Here is a 16,046-nt window from a genome sequence, read left to right on the forward strand (position 1 = left end):
TCTAATCGATGAAGATGTTGGCTGAAGTCAGAGGAAAAGATGACAATATCGTCCAGATAACAGAGGCATGTCTTCCATTTTAGACCACGAAGGACGTTGTCTATCATGCTCTCAAATGTGGCAGGAGCATTACAAAGGCCAAAAGGCATCACGTTAAATTCATAAAGGCCATCCGGTGTAGTGAATGCGGTCTTTTCTTTGTCAGTCTCGTTCATCGGAATTTGCCAATATCCTGACTGAAGATCAAGGCTGGAGAAATACTCCGCCCCTTGTAGTGTGTCCAAAGCGTCGTCAATTCGAGGTATTGGATATACGTCCTTGCGTGTGATCTTATTGAGCGCTCGATAATCCACGCAAAAGCGAACTGAGCCATCTTTTTTCTTTACCAGGACCACGGGAGACGCCCATGGGCTAGATGAAGGTCGTATTATCTTCCGCGCAAGCATGTCAGCAACCTGTTGTTCAATGACCTTTCGTTCGGACGGCGATACACGATAGGGGCGTCGTCGTATAATAGCGGAACCATCGGTTTCGATGCGGTGTGTAGCCGCAGGAGTTTGGCTCAACACAGGGGAACAGCTATCGAAACAGGCTTTGTGTTTTGCCAAGACCACCATTAGGGCTTCGGACTGCGCGGCTGTTAGGTCAGAACCAAGAACGGCTGGAGGAGGGAAAGAATCATCCAAACCTGAGGTTGGGGCTGGCGATGAAGAAGGGCAAAGCGCGACTAGAGAGATAGGTTGAGTGTCGGCGAGGGTTGCCACAGTCATCCCTTTAGGCAGCATCACAGGATCTGGGGTCGTGTTGCAAGCAGACAGAAGGGCGCGGCCGCGTGAAAACCGGACGAGACAGGTGGCAATGAGAATTCCGCGAGATGTACAGCGGGAAGAAGGGGCGACTAGGGCGTCTCCGTCGGCGATCTGACTGGATGTTACGGCTACAACGTCTTCGTGACCAGGACGCAGGACGTAGTCGGCAGCGATGGTCAAGTTCACGCATGAAAGTGAAGAGTCCGCAACAGGTTCAAGCTCTGTATCCGTGATGTGGACAACTTCCTCTCTACATGAAATGACGGCTGAAGCAGAATGTAGGAAGTCCCAACCCAGTATAAGTTCATGGATACACGTTGGAAGGATGATAAACTCGATGTGGTGGCGTATGCCGTCGATGAGAACACGAGCAGTACACTGTCCGTCAGGGTGAATGAATGCATTATTAGCACCACGCAAAATAGGTCCAAGATAAGGCGTTTTTACTTTACGGAGCCGCGAACACAGATCACTCCGAAGAACAGAAACGGCGGCACCGGTATCGATGAGAGCTGACGCGGGAACACCTTCGACAGTCACAGAAAGCATGTTGGCCGGGCGAACAGGAGGAATTTTTGAAGACCGATAAGAAGCAGTTTCCCCTCCAAAAACTGCAACAGTTAGTTTTCCGAGTGCTGGTCGACAAAATGGGAAGTGGGGCGAAGCGGTGATGTAGAGCGCCGGTAAGGGGATGGGGAACGACGTCTGGCCGAACGGGAACTATGAGGCAGATTGGGAGCAGCTGGTGGAGACGGAGAACGCTGTTGCGGGGACGAGTACGGTCCGGGATAGTAGTCGTCTGATCGGCGAGTGCGGTCTCTTTCGTGCTCAGCATAGCCTCGCCTTTCATCCTGCTGGCGCCAGCGACAGAAGCGAGATATATGGCCGCGTATACCGCAGTAAAAACAAACTGGACGAGGTGGACGCCACTGAGGGTACGATGGCGCAGCAAGTGCTCTGGTTCCCATCGAAGCCAAATGGTCATAGGAAGCGCCAGTAGGCACGGAAGGCACGGTAGGGGTGGGTAGCGAAACAACATCCGCGTAGGTAGGTGTGGAGCGCGCTACCGGAGCAAGATGCGTCATGGGTGTAGTCATCGCTGTCAACTCCTGCTTTTCGACCTCGCGCAAGTCGAAGGCGGGGGTTGGGGTGCAGGCAGCAGGTGGACGCCTGAGGTCTTGTAGTTGAAGCTCTTCGCGGATGATGGTGCGGATAAGAGCACGTAGATCTGGAGAATGGGGAACCTGAGGATCGCTGCAGTCATGTGGAAGACGAATAGACTGCAGCTCGTCGAGGCGTTGACACGTTGAAGTGATGTCTTGGACAGAAGCCGGATTTTGCACAATTAAGGCGTTGAATGCGACAGGCCCAATGCCTTTTAAGATGTGGCGAACGCGTTCGGCTTCCGTCATGCTAGGATTCGCACAGCGGCACAGAGCCAAGACATCCTCTATGTATGAGGTGTAAGACTCTTGGGGAAGTTGGCGCCGCGTTCCCAGCTTCTGTTTGGCGACTTCTGCACGGCCAGACGAGGAAGCGAAGATTTGCCGCAGCTTCGAGGTAAACGTGGACCAATCCGCGATGTCGGATTCGTGGTTGAAATACCACGTCTTTGCAACACCGGTCAAGTAGAAGGCGACGTGCCTCAATTTCTGGGTGTCGTTCCACTTGTTGCAAGAACTCACGCGGTCGTAGTGGTCGATCCAATCGTCTACGTCATCACCGCGGAGTCCCGCGAAGACAGGGGGATCGCGCTGAGGGCTCGTCACAGTCCAAGAGGGCGCCGCAGGCGGGGTCGTCGGTGTGGTAGGGTTAGAGGCGCCGGAAGGGCCGGGGTTGGAAGTGTCCATTGTTGTAGGGGTAGCTGGGGGCAGGCGGCGACTGGAACGGAGCTCCAGGGAGGACGGGAACGCGAGAGGACGTCGGGATCTTGACGCACCTCCACCACTTTATAATACCGAGACCGATCAAGTTGTCCAGCGCTGTTTATTCCAAAAAAGGCAACGCCCGCAGCTCACGCGCGAAGAAGTCGAAGAAGAGGGAAGATGATGATGGCTATGTACAAATGAAAATGACAAAGTACGTTAATAGTGCTTACAATATATATATCACATAGGCTTTTCTATTATTGTTTGTACATAACATTGCCTTCCCTTGAAACAATGGCCTGCTCATTGACTATTTTTCTTGATTTTGCCTGAGCATTTAACAGTGTGTTTCACCATTCACTGCTTCTTAATATTAGTACTCCTAATATTTACCCTAACATTCTGAAAAGGATTGAATATTTACTCACCAACTGGATCCAGTTTGTAACCGCTTACGACCCTGCCTCTGTCATGATGTCAGGTGTTCCTCAAGGCTATGTCTTGAGCCCTTTACTATTCTTGATTTACATTAATCACTTGCCTACCATAATTAATAGTTGTAATAACTTGTTTGCTGACATTTGCATTCTATACCGTGAAATAACTAATCAGCAGGATAAATTCATTCTCCAGTTGGACCTAGATAACATCTCAAGGTGGTGATGGCTAGCGTTTTTAAATTCCATAAATGCAAAATTTTGTGTCTCGTGTCGCTCAAACTCACCTGCTCCTTTTGGCTATAGTATCAAATCTGTTACAAGCCACCATAAAATGGGACTCGAGGGAAACGTGCACTTCTGTGCTCGAACAGGAAACTCAAGTGGAGGCTCAGAATGAATAGACCGGACTTGCTTATCATCAGACTGCCCGGCTCAAGTGGAGAACACTTTTTTCCTTCCCCTCCCCTCCCTGAGACACAGCGGGAGACAGCACCGCTTCTGTTCTCCTTCCTTCCTCGCATTGCTTGGTCTTGACGCACTCGGTAGCCATGGGATGTGAACAAGTGCGCTAGCACACACAATCGCAAGTGCACCACTGTAGCGGTATCAATGGACCTGACCATGAGCTTGTGACTTCCTACAAATATCTCGGAATTCATCTAAGCAATCCTCTTTCATGGCTTGCACACATTGAACACATCACTAACAATGCTAACAGATCTCTTGACTACACACATATGAACTTCGCTTAAGCCCCACCACATTTAACATTACTGCTTTATGAAACGCTCATTAGATTGAAGCTGGAGTGTTTGTCATCAGTTTGGGACCCTGGACAAATTACATTACCTGATGCCAGTGAGTCAGTTCAGAACAGGTCAGCTTGTTCTACCCTATTAAATGATTCCAGGACAGCTAGTATTTCTTTAATGAAGTCAGACTTTGGCCTTAGTAATTTGCAGCCTTGAAGAAAGATTCAAAAGTGCTATTACTGATTATGTCTTTAGTTTTTCGTGTTAACTATTCCTGTGTAATTAATTGTTTGAAAGTAGTCAAACCCGGCTATATCGAAATCGCAAAAAAAAAAAAACGCCTATCAGTTCGATATAGAGCATAATTCGATATAAGCCTGCTAAATAATTGGATGCCATAAAAGCACATACCATTTATAAAATCATTTTATTGAAGAAACTAGCTTAGTTTCGCATAAATTAGTCCTGCATTTTCTTCTGCTTGGGCCATTTCGCTGCCTGCGACGCACGCACTTCCCCACGTTGTCTAAGGAGTCGGAGCAGCTGAGGCCGCAACCTTCCGCATTCGCGCAGAAGCACCGGACTAATGCGAGTGCACCAATCACTTCGGAGGATGTGGGCAAAGGACCGTAGTTGCTTTCCTCAATGTGCCTACTTTCATTTGTGCTCGGTACGATGTCGGCGATGTAGTCTTCGTATCCGGGCTCTCCTGTGTTAGCGACACCATCATCTGCACTCACTAACTCGTCCACCGTTGATTCGAATGTCCCGGAAATTTTGACAGCTCGCTCCAAACTTCGGCAACACCGGCAACGGCTTCGTTGCATTCATCAGAATTTGCAGTCATCACCGAGCACGCGGAAACCGGCACGTATGAAGAACATCTCGTACACGGCCGTGCGTACGCGTCGGGCGCCATGGGCACCGGGTTGCGAGTCTGGCCACTTTAGCCCTAATCGTGCCGAGAGTGCTCCTCGGAATTTTGCACGCTGCGGGGACATCCAACTTCTCATCGCGTTCTATGCGATTTATGATTTCGAGCTTTACGACGAAAGGCGAATTCTGCCGCTTCATCACGGCAACACTGCGGGAGAAGGCCCACAAGGCGCAAACACGATAAACCAGAAAAGCAGCCAGACAACTCGCACTTTCGCCATCTTGCACGAAGAGGGCACAAGAGCTTCTGATTGGCTGTCTGAGAAAGCGCTGTAAGCGGGCCAGGATCATTTTTTGCTGGGGAGTGTCGATAGATCATCATCATCATCAGCCTAGTTACGCCCACTGCAGGGCAAAGGCCTCTCCCATACTTCTCCAACTACCCCGGTCATGTACTAATTGTGGCCATGTTGTCCCTGCAAACGTCTTAATGTCATCTGCCCACCTAACTTTCTGCCGCCCCCTGCTACGCTTCCCTTCCCTTGGAATCCAGTCCGTAGCTCTTAGTGACCATCGGTTATCTTCCCTCCTCATTACATGTCCGGCCCATGCCCATTTCTTTTTCTTGATTTCAACTAAGATGTCGTTTACCCGCGTTTGTTGCCTCACCCAATCTGCTCTTTTCTTATCCCTTAACGTTACACCCATCATTCTTCTTTCCATAGCTCGTTGCGTCATCCTCAATTTCAGCAGAACCCTTTTCGTAAGCCTCCAGGTTTCTGCCCCATATGTGAGTACTGGTAACACACAGCTGTTGTACACTTTCCTTTTGAGGGATAGTGGCAACCTACTGTTCATGATTTGAGAATGCCTGCCAAACGCACCCCAACCCATTCTTATTCTTCTGGTTATTTCAGTCTCATGATCTGGATCCGTGGTCACTACCTGCCCTAAGTAGATGTATTCCCTTACCACTTCCAGTGTTTCGCTACCTATCGTAAACTGCTGTTCTCTTCCGAGACTGTTAAACAGTACTTTAGTTTTCTGCAGATTAATTTTCAGACCCACCCTTCTGCTTTGCCTCTCCAGGTCAGTGAGCATGCATTGCAATTGGTCTCCTGAGTTACTAAGCAAGGCAATATCATCAGCGAATCGCAAGTTGTTAAGGTATTCTCCATCAACTTTTATCCCCAATTCTTCCCACTCCAGGCCTCTGAATACCTCCTGTAAACATGCTGTGAATAGCATTGGAGATATCGTATCTCCCTGTCTGACGCCTTTCTTTATAGGGATTTTGTTGCTTTCTTTGTGGAGGACTACGGTGGCTGTGGAGCCGCTATAGATATCTTCCAGTATTTTTACATATGGCTCATCTACACCCTGATTCCGTAATGCCTCCATGACTGCTGAGGTTTCGACTGAATCAAACGCTTTCTCGTAGTCAATGAAAGCTATATATAAGGGTTGGTTATATTCTGCACATTTCTCTATCACTTGATTGATAGTGTGAATATGGTCTATTGTTGAGTAGCCTTTACGGAATCCTGCCTGGTCCTTTGGTTGACAGAAGTCTAAGGTGTTCCTGATTCTATTTGCGATTACCTTAGTAAATACTTTGTAGGCAACGGACAGTAAGCTGATCGGTCTATAATTTTTCAAGTCTTTGGCGTCCCCTTTCTTATGGATTAGGATTATGTTAGCGTTCTTCCAAGATTCCGGTACGCTCGAGGTTATGAGGCATTGCGTATACAGGGTGGCCAGTTTCTCTAGAACAATCTGACCACCATCCTTCAACAAATCTGCTGTTACCTGATCCTCCCCAGCTGCCTTCCCCCTTTGCATAGCTCCTAAGGCTTTCTTTACTTCTTCTGGCGTTACCTGTGGGATTTCGAATTCCTCTAGGCTATTCTCTCTTCCACTGTCGTCGTGGGTGCCACTGGTACTGTATAAATCTCTATAGAACTCCTCAGCCACTTGAACTACCTCATCCATATTAGTAACGATATTGCCGGCTTTGTCTCTTAATGCACACATCTGATTCTTGCCTATTCCTAGTTTCTTCTTCACTGTTTTTAGGCTTCCTCCGTTCCTGAGAGCCTGTTCAATTCTATCCATATTATAGTTCCTGATGTCCGCTGTCTTACGCTTGTTGATTAACTTAGAAAGTTCTGCCAGTTCTATTCTAGCTGTAAGATTAGAGGCTTTCATACATTGGCGTTTCTTGATCAGATCTTTCGTCTCCTGCGATAGCTTACTGGTTTCCTGTCTAACGGCGTTACCACCAACTTCTATTGCGCACTCCTTAATGATGCCCATGAGATTGTCGTTCATTGCTTCAACACTAAGGTCCTCTTCCTGAGTTAAAGCCGAATACCTGTTCTGTAGTTTGATCCGGAATTCCTCTAGTTTCCCTCTTACCGCTAACTCATTGATTGGCTTCTTGTGTACCAGTTTCTTTCGTTCCCTCCTCAAGTCTAGGCTAATTCGAGTTCTTACCATCCTGTGGTCACTGCAGCGTACCTTGCCGAGCACGTCTACATCTTGAATGATGCCAGGGTTCGCGCAGAGTATGAAGTCGATTTCATTTCTAGTCTCACCATTCGGGCTCTTCCACGTCCACTTTCGGCTAACCCGCTTGCGGAAAAAGGTATTCATTATCCTCATATTATTCTGTTCTGCAAACTCTACTAATAATTCTCCTCTGCTATTCCTAGAGCCTATGCCATATTCCCCCACTGACTTGTCTCCAGCCTGCTTCTTGCCTACCCTGGCATTGAAGTCGCCCATCAGTATAGTGTATTTTGTTTTGACTTTACCCATCGCCGATTCTACGTCTTCATAAAAGCTTTCGACTTCCTGGTCATCATGACTAGATGTAGGAGCGTAGACCTGTACAACCTTCATTTTGTACCTCTTATTAAGTTTCACAACAAGACATGCCACCCTCTTCTTAATGCTATAGAATTCCTGTACGTTACCAGCTATTTCCTTATTAATCAGGAATCCGACTCCTAGTTCTCGTCTCTCCGCTAAGCCCCGGTAACACAGTACATGCCCGCTTTTTAGCACTGTATATGCTTCTTTTGTCCTCCTAACCTCACTGAGCCCTATTATATCCCATTTACTACCCTCTAATTCCTCCAATAACACTGCTAGACTCGCCTCACTAGATAGCGTTCTAACGTTAAACGTTGCCAGGTTCAGATTCCAATGGCGGCCTGTCCGGAGATAGATAGTGATCTAAAGAAAGGAAGGACGCTTGATTCTGCAACCCGTGAGGGAGCACGGCGAAGCGTCGTCAGGGGAGAGGGAGTGGGAAGTGAAAGATGATAGAGAAAGAGGGAGGATGTAGCCTAATAGACTCCACTATGCGCAACAGGGGGAGTGTCGACGGCTCGCCCGAACAGCCCGAGGCAGTGCGGTCACGGTAGGGAGAGCGGTTGGATGGAGCCGCGCCACCAGGTTTCCCCGCTACCGCGAGGGAAAGCCAACTTCTGGGGGCACTTTTCCGCCGCTTGATGTTCGATATATCGGGAGTCACTGCAATATTTGTTCGATGTAAGCGTAAGTTTTGCTATATATACTCATTGTAACTATACCGTGACCAGAAATTGTTCGATATATAGAATAATTCGATGTAAAGAGGTTCGATATAGTCGGGTTCGACTGTATGCTTAATTGATCCATTGCACCCACCACCTCTGTAATGCCCTTTGGGCCCTGAGGATACTGAACATAAATAAATAAATAAAATAAATATATTTGGTTTGCTTCCCACCGGATCATCTCTCATCTCTGCTTGCTTCACACCTTTTATTACCATCCGCACTCCAGGCATTCCCTGTTAAATCCACCCTTACGTACATCCTCTCGCTTAAGCCACAGTCGTCCCATAGCAAACATTAACATCCGATCATCTGCCATGAACACATCATTTTTCCCCGACGCTATAACCCATTCGAACCATCTCCCAGAAGATATCATGTCATGCACTGACCGTAATACGTTCCGCGAAATGTTAAATAACCACACTGCTTAATTACCGATCCCACCTACCCTTACTGTAGCACGATGTTCCTTTTTTTTTTTTACAATTGTTTCTGGCTGTATTTGTTTATTGTTGTTTCTTTACTGTTCCATGCATTTGTTCTAACATTGTTACAAGGATTAAAGCCCTCCCTTATGTTATGCCTCCGGGCCTTTAAGGTGAAAATGAAATGAAATGAATTAAGAAAAGCAAGCATCCAGAAATACTTCCTAATGGAATGCCCGAAGTAATTGGAACTTCAGATAAACATCGGCCATTTAGATCGACAAGTTGTGTGCAATTTGATAAATAAGCAGAAACCCAATTTACAATAAAATTGGGAAGACTGGTACCTCTAAGTTTGAAGATGACTTTATTGTAAGAAACCAGGTCAAGGGCTTTCTTAAAGTAAAAGAAAGATAATGTCAGTATGCCCAGACTTAGAATAGATGCAAAGGTATGCGTCGCAGAGGCTAATTGAGTGGTGGAAAAAACTCTGCCTGAAACCATGCTGTAAAGGTGTCTGTACACTCCCATCATTTCAAAATTCAGTGATCTAGTTGGCTATCATGTGCTCAGGTAGATTCCAGTAGGAGGAAATCAGAGATATAGGATAATTTGAGACCAATGGTTTATGACCTGTTCTCAATACTGGCACAATTTGTGCTATTTTCTAATCACTGGGAATGCTACAGGAACAAAGGGAAGCACCGAAGATGATTGCACTTAGCAATCCTCTCAGCATATCAACATAGAAATGCATTTTGGAATGTTTTCTGGGCCTGGCGAAGTTTTAATCTTCAAGTTCAGAAGCACTGACATAGCGCCTGATAGTAACAATGTCAAGTCAAGGTGATATGATGTGCGATCAATACACTTGCTGTCCTGAGCCTTAGAAAAAACGCTTTGAAAGTACCCATTGAAATATGCAACAGTACATAATTTGTAACAAGAGGGTCATCATACATGATTAAATCAACGTCTTCTTTTTTTAGATGCAAGTGTGACCAGAACGTTTCAGGAGCTGTTTGGATAAAGTTTTTGAGTGCATGCTGAAAGTAGTTTCACTTGGCACAGCTAACATGCTGGTTCAGGAGTGTCTTATTTGATCAGATAATGCTGTGAAAAGCACCTTGCCATCTTAACCGCTGAAGCTTGCTTTTCTGGTGCAAAATGTCACGTGTTATCCAAGGGTTTCTTATTTTTGCCTGCCTTTTTTTAATGGTACAAAATTGTCAATGCAATACATGCACAACTATTTGAATTTAGCCCATAGCTCTGAAACATCAATCCCACGAAATGGGCATTGATTAAGGTAATCTAAAGCACTTTCACCATTCGTGTGCAAAACATTCGTAGCTAATAAGCACTTCTGGAGGAGATTAAAACTTCATCATGTAGTGGTCTAAAAGGCTAGGTTTGAATTAGTTTATATACTAGAGCCCACACGGTACTTCCTCATACCTCTGTGCCACAGCACAGCACTTTCATCTGACAGTCTCTCAAAATCTCTAATGACGAAATCACTTTACCTGTCAGGTGTTGTGCCCGGCACAGTGCTCACATGCTACCCACTCGTAGGTAAAGCAGTTAGGTAATCAACCCTGCAACCTACCTGTGGCTCATAACTTGTGCCACACCCGGGCCTTCCATCCAGCAGTTGAACTGCACTAATTTTTTTAGTCTTTATTGCTCTCGTGTATCTCATGAGCAGGGCATGCTTGAGAAAGTAATACAAACCATGCTTTACCATTCGCACATGCTTTTTGAGTTTCTGCAGGTATGCAGTGTTGTGCTAGTGGTTAATGCAGCAATTGACTGCTGTACTGAAGCAGGCAAAACATTTGGCTTAGCTACACATTGTCAGCTTGAATATGAGGGTCTTGGCAGTCACATACAATTTATGTTGCAGTGCCACCTGGCCTTGGATCGTCGTGTGTTGGCTGAGCTCGCCTACACGGAGCCCCGCACATTCAAGGTGATTGCATATGACTGGCTTGTCCCAGTGAGGAAAGTGTACAAACAGGTTTTTCTTTGGGCAGGTCACTTGTTGATGCAAAGTCACACATATTGCAGTGGTTGGAATGCTAATACAATTGCTCCATTCTGCTACAGTTGTGTTAAAGCTGTTACATCTGTGCTACAAATGAGAGAAACTGCTCCACAGCTGCTCCAGGCTCAATCTTGGAGGCCATGGTGAAAAGAAGTTGCGATCCACACCAGGTGGTGGTCGCCACCACCCTATGCGAAAAGTGCCATCACGTCCTGCCATTCATAGAGCTAAAGGAACTAAAGGGTCACTGAGCTAATCCAATCCTGTGATTGGTCACACATGTTTGCTATTACAAAACTTTCTGCAACATATTCGTGGGTTGTGAATAGTTAAAGATCAAGTTATCTTGGGCCCGTTGTATGTTGTTGCCATGTGCCACATTTGTACATTGTACTGGTGACCTCTGTACTACCTATGACTGTATCACCTCAAGTTTTTTGTACCTTTATGTGACTTGCTTTACCGCTGGAGACACATGGTATATTCTGTTCCAAGTGTACAGGTTAGCTCAGTGTGGCTGTGTGATGGTTGTAATTTGTTTGTGAGTAGTTGCGTATATGGATATATATGGATAACTTCCTTGAGAATATTTGCAGTGATCTGCACCTATACTTGGAACCATTTTTGACATGCACGAATAGTGCCCTACCAATAACTATTCAGAGTCGTCTTTGTCGACTGTGATAAAATGAGCTCCAAATCATCATATGTTAAACCTCAACATATTGAACACGGATATATCAAATTATTGCATATATCGAACAGTTTCTATATCACCTGGAAAATCGCATGCATTTTTAATTTTCTATTTTTAGCTGGGCTGGACGTAAAACGGATACATTGAACTCTGCCACCCCAGACCACGTGCGCTCTGTCGACAGGAAGTGAGCTTTTCCGCAACACCCTCGAAGGTGGCGGGGGCAAAATGGCTGTTCTCGACTGCTGCGCACTTTAGCTGCACACATCAATTGTGCCGAGGGCGCCAGTGACGTAGCGGTGTACGCACTCGGTGGCTTGGCTAGTTTAACGTAAACGATGCAGTGCATTTGCCGCACTGACTCCTCCTCAGTGCCGCGCTGTACGCCTGCCAGGCCTCGTGAGGACTCGTGGTTTGCATCCATAAAGACACACGAAAGTGCACACTCACTGGGCTCACTTATAGACACCTTGGCAGATGCCACTTCCTACTTTGTTATTTACAGTGTTTCAGAATGCTTCGATTGATGGATGTGGAGATCGCAGTGGAAGTAGCAGCCAAACAAAGATGCTGGCAAGGTTGATCCCACAAGCCCTGACGTTGCCCTGTTTCCAACTTCAACTGAGGCTGTAGCCGCCTTGTCCCTTCTTCACCGCTACTGTGGCACAATAGAAGGCACCAGCCTATTACGTGTGGATCGTTTAGACTATGTTGAGGACGCCATGGTTAAGCATGCGGCTGCCAATAAGGAGCAGGCTACACTGCTGCAGTACGTTCAGCCAAAGAAATAAATACTTTACTTTGTGTGAAACTTCAAGTCAGTATTACTGTACCATGGTTGGTTCATTGATTGATTTGTACAAGTTTTTGATGCATTTTTTATGTGATTTTATATATACAAACTATTTTGCAATCACCATGCTGCTCGATATTCTGAGGTTTGGCGGTAATTTCTTCGACAAAATCTGCTCCAAAATGGTATTGGCCATTCCTGCCACTGATATTGTATTTTACAATTGGGAAGGTGCACTATTGCATACACCGCAGCGGGACCCACTGTGGTGTATGCATCTTGAAGAACCAGGGCATCTTGGAGATGTTTCTGGCAAATAGTATCCCATGTGTCATACTCGTCGAGTCTTTACTAAAACGGCATACACAATCCAGTTTTTTCTGCAATACAGTCCACTTGCATTAAGCCAACCTTGACAACAGCTATGAAATTCATCTATGTAGTTATCTGGCAGGTTGACCTAAAGAACAAGCAGAAAACTGCCCAAACACACTGCTGGTTCGTTTAGAAGTATTTGCCTAATTGTAACACATCCAGTACTCTAACGCGCACCCAGCGTTTACGTGTTAAAGGCAGTAGAAATTGCAACTCCTAGACAAAGTAGAAATTTAATGTGCAAACTATTTTTAACAAGGAAAATATAGCATATGCCTTGAAAAACGATGAAACCAGTGAGTATCAGCCTTCACTGAAGGGATATTTATTTACTCTTTGTCATCATTTTATCACTGTCTGTGAACCACAACATATCCTCCATGTGGTCTGTTGTGCTTGACATTGCACATTTATTGAGTGACTCGACAACATTTATAAACTAGATTGTGGCCCATGTCTAGGCTAACCAGTTATCTAGTACATGCTGCAACGCCTGCTGTTCTCAGAAATATTGAAAACACCTGATGCGAATTTGTTGTCACTGGCTTAGCATGTAGCACAAATTGCCTTTTGGATGAACTTTTCAAATCAAATACTGAAAATGATGCGTCTTTTGTGAAAACTTGCCCTTTGCCATCTTGTGATGACACTAGCGATGGTGCGATGCCAGCTCTGATGGTAGGCTGTTGTATACACCAGGAATGCAGTTCTGTATCTGATTGTACTGTGCAGACAATTTTCTGACCAGTTTAGAAAAAGTAGTGCGCTCCAGAAACAGGTAAATATGGTAACCGCTCATTAGACAGTAGTTTAGCGTACGCAACTTATAGCGTACGCTATACGCTATAGCGCAGCGTATGCTAAGCAGCGCACGTGTTTTACACTTTTAGTTGGCTTGCGAGATCTTCGGATCTCAGAGGCCATATGCCATCGTTGTGGCGATTTCCCGACTGTAGCGATAGGTGGCGCTGACATCTCGAACGTTTCTTTCGTTAGGCTTCGACTCGTTCGAAGCGATCTCGAAAACACCACAAGGTTATCCATAATACTCTGTCGTCGAAGCGGCCTGAAACTAAGCGAAAGCCGTTTTTTGCTACACAGTCATTTGCTACGAACGAAGTGCATTTTACAAAAGCAACGCCAAATTCAATTCGAAGCGGGTAGCCGGACCACCGCCATGTTTCATGCAAGCTCCGCAAACCACACAAAGACGCTAACGCTAAATCTGAGAAATAGCATGCGTATCCTATACGCTATGGGTCGTTTAGTGTTCTGCGCATGCGCAGTGCGACCTGCTACTTTACAGCGTACGCAATGGTGTAGCGTACGCTGAACTGAAGCTGTCTATTATGAGTTGCTGCTTTTGCTCGAATATTAACGCGACAGCTTAAGGAGCTCGTTTCGCAGAAAAGCCGGTGTCGGCGTCAGCGGCGTTGGCCGTGAGCGATAAATCCCAGAAGGCACTTCATAAATAAAAAAACACCTTGCAAGATGGGCTGGTGGGATTCGAACCAGGGTCTCCGGAGTGTGAGACGGAGACGCTACCACTCAGCAACGAGTTCGTTCCTTCAAAGCGCGACAATATCGCCTCTAGTGAATGCGGGGTTGCCTTAGAAACGTGCCGTAGAAAGTTAGTGTGGTGTATATTGGTAATTATGACCATGCAAATTACAGAAGTTGCAGTTTCACGAGTAGCGAAGTACGTTTCCGCTACATTTCTTCTGCGCTCTGCGCACACGCAGAGCCATCTTGCGGCAAACACAGAAGACCCCCTCCTCGCAATGTAAGGCGCTGCCCCGACACGCGGCGCGCCACTCGTCCCATGATCGCGTCCGCCTTCATGGCGCGCTGCGGCCCGGTTATCTGTGCCGATCGCGACGTTTGGGTGGCGTAGATCGTTTGAGTAGGCGGTGCGAACAGGGTGCGATAACGCTATCGCGTTCCACTCTTGAAGGCGAAGCTTAAGCGTCCTCCAATTTTTTTCCTAGGGTAGGGCAGAAATAGGCATTTGCAGTGGGACATAATGAGTGTGCAACTCATTCAGTCTTCTAGCGTTGCCACAAAGGTGCTGCTGTCATTACGGCCAGGTGTGTTCTTGCTAGCCAGCCGACATCAAATTATTCAGTAAGGATCAATTCCTAGATTGAAACAAGAAAAACCTTTGGCCCATATAAATGTATGGGTGCTGGCTGAGACCTTCATCACGGATCAAATTAACCCAAAAATCCATTTAGCCGGAGTCAGATTAGTGAGTCTGCTGTATTATGTGAGACTACTTTTTATTATGATAGCAATTATAGAAACACTCAAGCCAAATTTCTGCTAGGAGCGTCAGTATGACGTTCTGTATTAAGTACAAGTACGATACAATCTTATTGCGCGCCGTATGCTGTAGGGGTGAGGGAAGGTGTGCAGAGCTGCGCCAAGAAAGGTGGTGCCTTGATGCAAGCCCAGTGTTGTGCACTCAAGAGAGGCTGGTGTGAGCATATGTTAATGTGGTCAAGCACAGACTATGAGGAGAAGCGTGCGGCGGAGGGTGAGCACATGTCTGAGTGTGGCTTTGTGGACCCTATCTTGAAGGTAAATTGTGGCAGATGTAAAGTAGGCAAACTGAGATGGCTAGTGGCTTTGTGTGTACCGTGTTCTTGCATACCTAGTGTTGGAGGTTGCGTAATCAGATTTTAGAGACGCAGTGAAGCAAGAAGCAGCATGAAGCCATTTGTATGTTACAATGAGCATATATATAGTTATTGTAACTTGTGCAAGGTCACTCAGCTGCATATCCTACATCGCTGCGACACCTGTTTTGCGCCTTCATTATATGCAGGGCCTGGCTACCCTTGCACGCTTCAAGCGCTGTTCTGATGCTGTGGATGAGACGTCAGCGCAGCAGGAGCCCCCGGAAGGTGTCATCTCACGTGGCATGCTCTGAGAAACCCTGCGAGCTGTTTGTTATTATCGCTTTACGTTGCCCTCCGGTCAGTGTGCACTGCAGAGTTGTTGTGTACACTTCGATGAAGCAATTAAAATAGAGCCATGAGGCTGTGCTGTAATTGTACTGCAATTGTAGTCATGTTGTTCTGTACTGCTAACACTTCTCATTAATTCCTTCAAGTCAGCAAATCAATTATTAAACTTGTTGATGTGCACTTGGGTGCTGTTGAACTGAATGCAGAATACACAACCTCATTAAAAAAACTAATTTTTATTAAGTGTGGAGAAAATTCTAACTTCGTTTTCAAAGTGTTTTTTGTGGGAAGGCATGTTTCATGTAAGAACTGTTTATGAAAAAAAAAATGTTTGTTTAAAATGATTATAGACTCCCGAGTTTAGTATGATCCTATTTAAAGTTTTGG

The 16,046-nt window shown here is 46.1% G+C and overlaps 1 protein-coding gene across 1 annotated transcript in view; it reads left to right on the forward strand.

Moving 5' to 3' along the window:
• The window catches only part of mRpL20 (mitochondrial ribosomal protein L20), a 75,172-nt gene extending 59,424 nt beyond the window's left edge, over nucleotides 1-15,748 (forward strand). Inside the window, exons 4-5 of the mRNA XM_050183659.3 lie at nucleotides 10,685-10,750; nucleotides 15,518-15,748. Coding sequence (XP_050039616.3) covers nucleotides 10,685-10,750; nucleotides 15,518-15,622 — 171 coding nt within the window. The 3' untranslated portion in view covers nucleotides 15,623-15,748. The remainder of the gene's footprint in view (nucleotides 1-10,684; nucleotides 10,751-15,517) is intronic.
• The last annotated feature ends 298 nt before the right edge of the window (nucleotides 15,749-16,046 follow it).

This window comes from Dermacentor andersoni, chromosome 3 (genome assembly GCF_023375885.2).
Source record: "Dermacentor andersoni chromosome 3, qqDerAnde1_hic_scaffold, whole genome shotgun sequence".
Classification (NCBI taxonomy): domain Eukaryota; kingdom Metazoa; phylum Arthropoda; class Arachnida; order Ixodida; family Ixodidae; genus Dermacentor; species Dermacentor andersoni.